This window comes from Pistacia vera, unplaced genomic scaffold (genome assembly GCF_008641045.1).
Source record: "Pistacia vera cultivar Batoury unplaced genomic scaffold, PisVer_v2 Contig311, whole genome shotgun sequence".
Taxonomy (NCBI): Eukaryota; Viridiplantae; Streptophyta; class Magnoliopsida; order Sapindales; family Anacardiaceae; genus Pistacia; species Pistacia vera.
In genome coordinates this window covers 1-1,442 of record NW_022196126.1, presented here as the reverse complement: position 1 = coordinate 1,442, position 1,442 = coordinate 1, and the positions used below count along the sequence as shown (strand labels likewise).

At 34.2% G+C, this 1,442-nt stretch overlaps 1 protein-coding gene across 1 annotated transcript; it reads left to right on the top strand.

The window, feature by feature from the left end:
- Positions 1-416: 416 nt before the first annotated feature.
- LOC116136352 (putative pentatricopeptide repeat-containing protein At1g16830) lies at positions 417-1,433 on the top strand (the record flags this gene model as incomplete). Its single annotated transcript, XM_031422056.1, is given in 1 exon segment — positions 417-1,433. A coding segment is annotated over 1 exon segment (1,017 nt), but the record flags the coding sequence as incomplete, so codon positions are not given.
- Between the last annotated feature and the right edge of the window lie 9 nt (positions 1,434-1,442).

Sequence of the window (1,442 nt, the reverse complement as noted above, 5' to 3'; positions counted from 1 at the left end):
ACTTCTATCTAATTGGATTTGGGATATTTCAATCTGGATTAGATTTACCTGAATAAGATTATTGTTGTTTAATTTTTCTGACAATGGATGATTCCTTTTATATATTCTTGATTAGAATTCTTGTGGGCCTGGCGTTATTTTCAGGAGCAATGGATGATTCATTTGAAATAGATTTGCAATTAGATGGGAACTAGTTTTGCTGATCTTGGGATTAAAGTTCTAAACACTGTTTTGATCACAGTTGTGAATTTATGGAATGGGGGATCTGTTATGGATGGAGGAAGCATATCTCTAATTAAAACCCGTTTCACTTTATCAGCCTTCTTTTCTCTAATTTTGCTGCTACTTTATTTCTATTATCCTTTCCATTTGCAAAGCTCAATATGCTATGGAGATATAGGAAGAGTTTATTGCACATGGCACAAAGAAGGAAAATCTGGAGAGCACTATCCTTTAAGTCAATCCATCGAGTATTAACAACACACCATGTACAAAATATTTATGACCAAAATGAATATTTTCCCAATAGAAGGAAACCAATCATTCTTAGACCTCACTTGATATATTCGACTTTGTTGAATTGTCCTTTTGATTTGATTGCTTTCAGTTTTTTCCTTTGGTGTGCAAAAGAACATAATTATTTTCATGATAGTCAATCAATTGGTCACATGATTAGCGTGGTTGCTCGTTTAATTGAACAATATAGGACTATTAGAGGACTTGTTACTGCATTACAGAATATTGGGTGTGTAACAAAGGCTTAGACTTTCATGCTTTTGTTGAGGATTTATTGGCGTGGAGGAATGCATGAGCAGGTTTTTGAGACTTTTGAGGAAATGGATAAATTTGGTTTTATGCCCAATACATTTGCACGTAATGTTATTATGGATGTATTGTTCAAGGTTGGGCATGTTGATCTGGGTATTAAGGTTTTGAAAGAGACCCAGGCATCAAATTTCTTGAGTTTTAATATTGCACTGTGTAATTTATATAAGTATAATGATATAGCTAAGGTGCAGGATGTTATTAGGATTATGTTGAGGAAGGGGTTTTATCCTAATGTTCAGACATTTGAGAAGGTTTTAAATTGTTTCTACGAGAAGGGTATGATGGTGCAGGTGTATCAGGTGTTGGGTCTCATTCTTACATTGGGAATTTCTTTACCTGTGAATGTTTGGAGTGCACTAATTGATGGGTTTTGTCGTTTGAGCAGACTTGATATGGCAGGTTATTTATCAGAGAAAATGGTTGAGACTGGTTGTTCTCTTAATGTTGTAACATATACATCTTTGATTAAGGGATACATGGAATCCAAAATGGTTAGTAATGCATTTGGTATTTTAAATACTATGGAATCTAAAGGACATGCCCCTGACTCGGTTTTTTACAATGTATTAATAGATTGCTTATCAAAGATTGGGAAGTTTGATGATGCTCTTGAT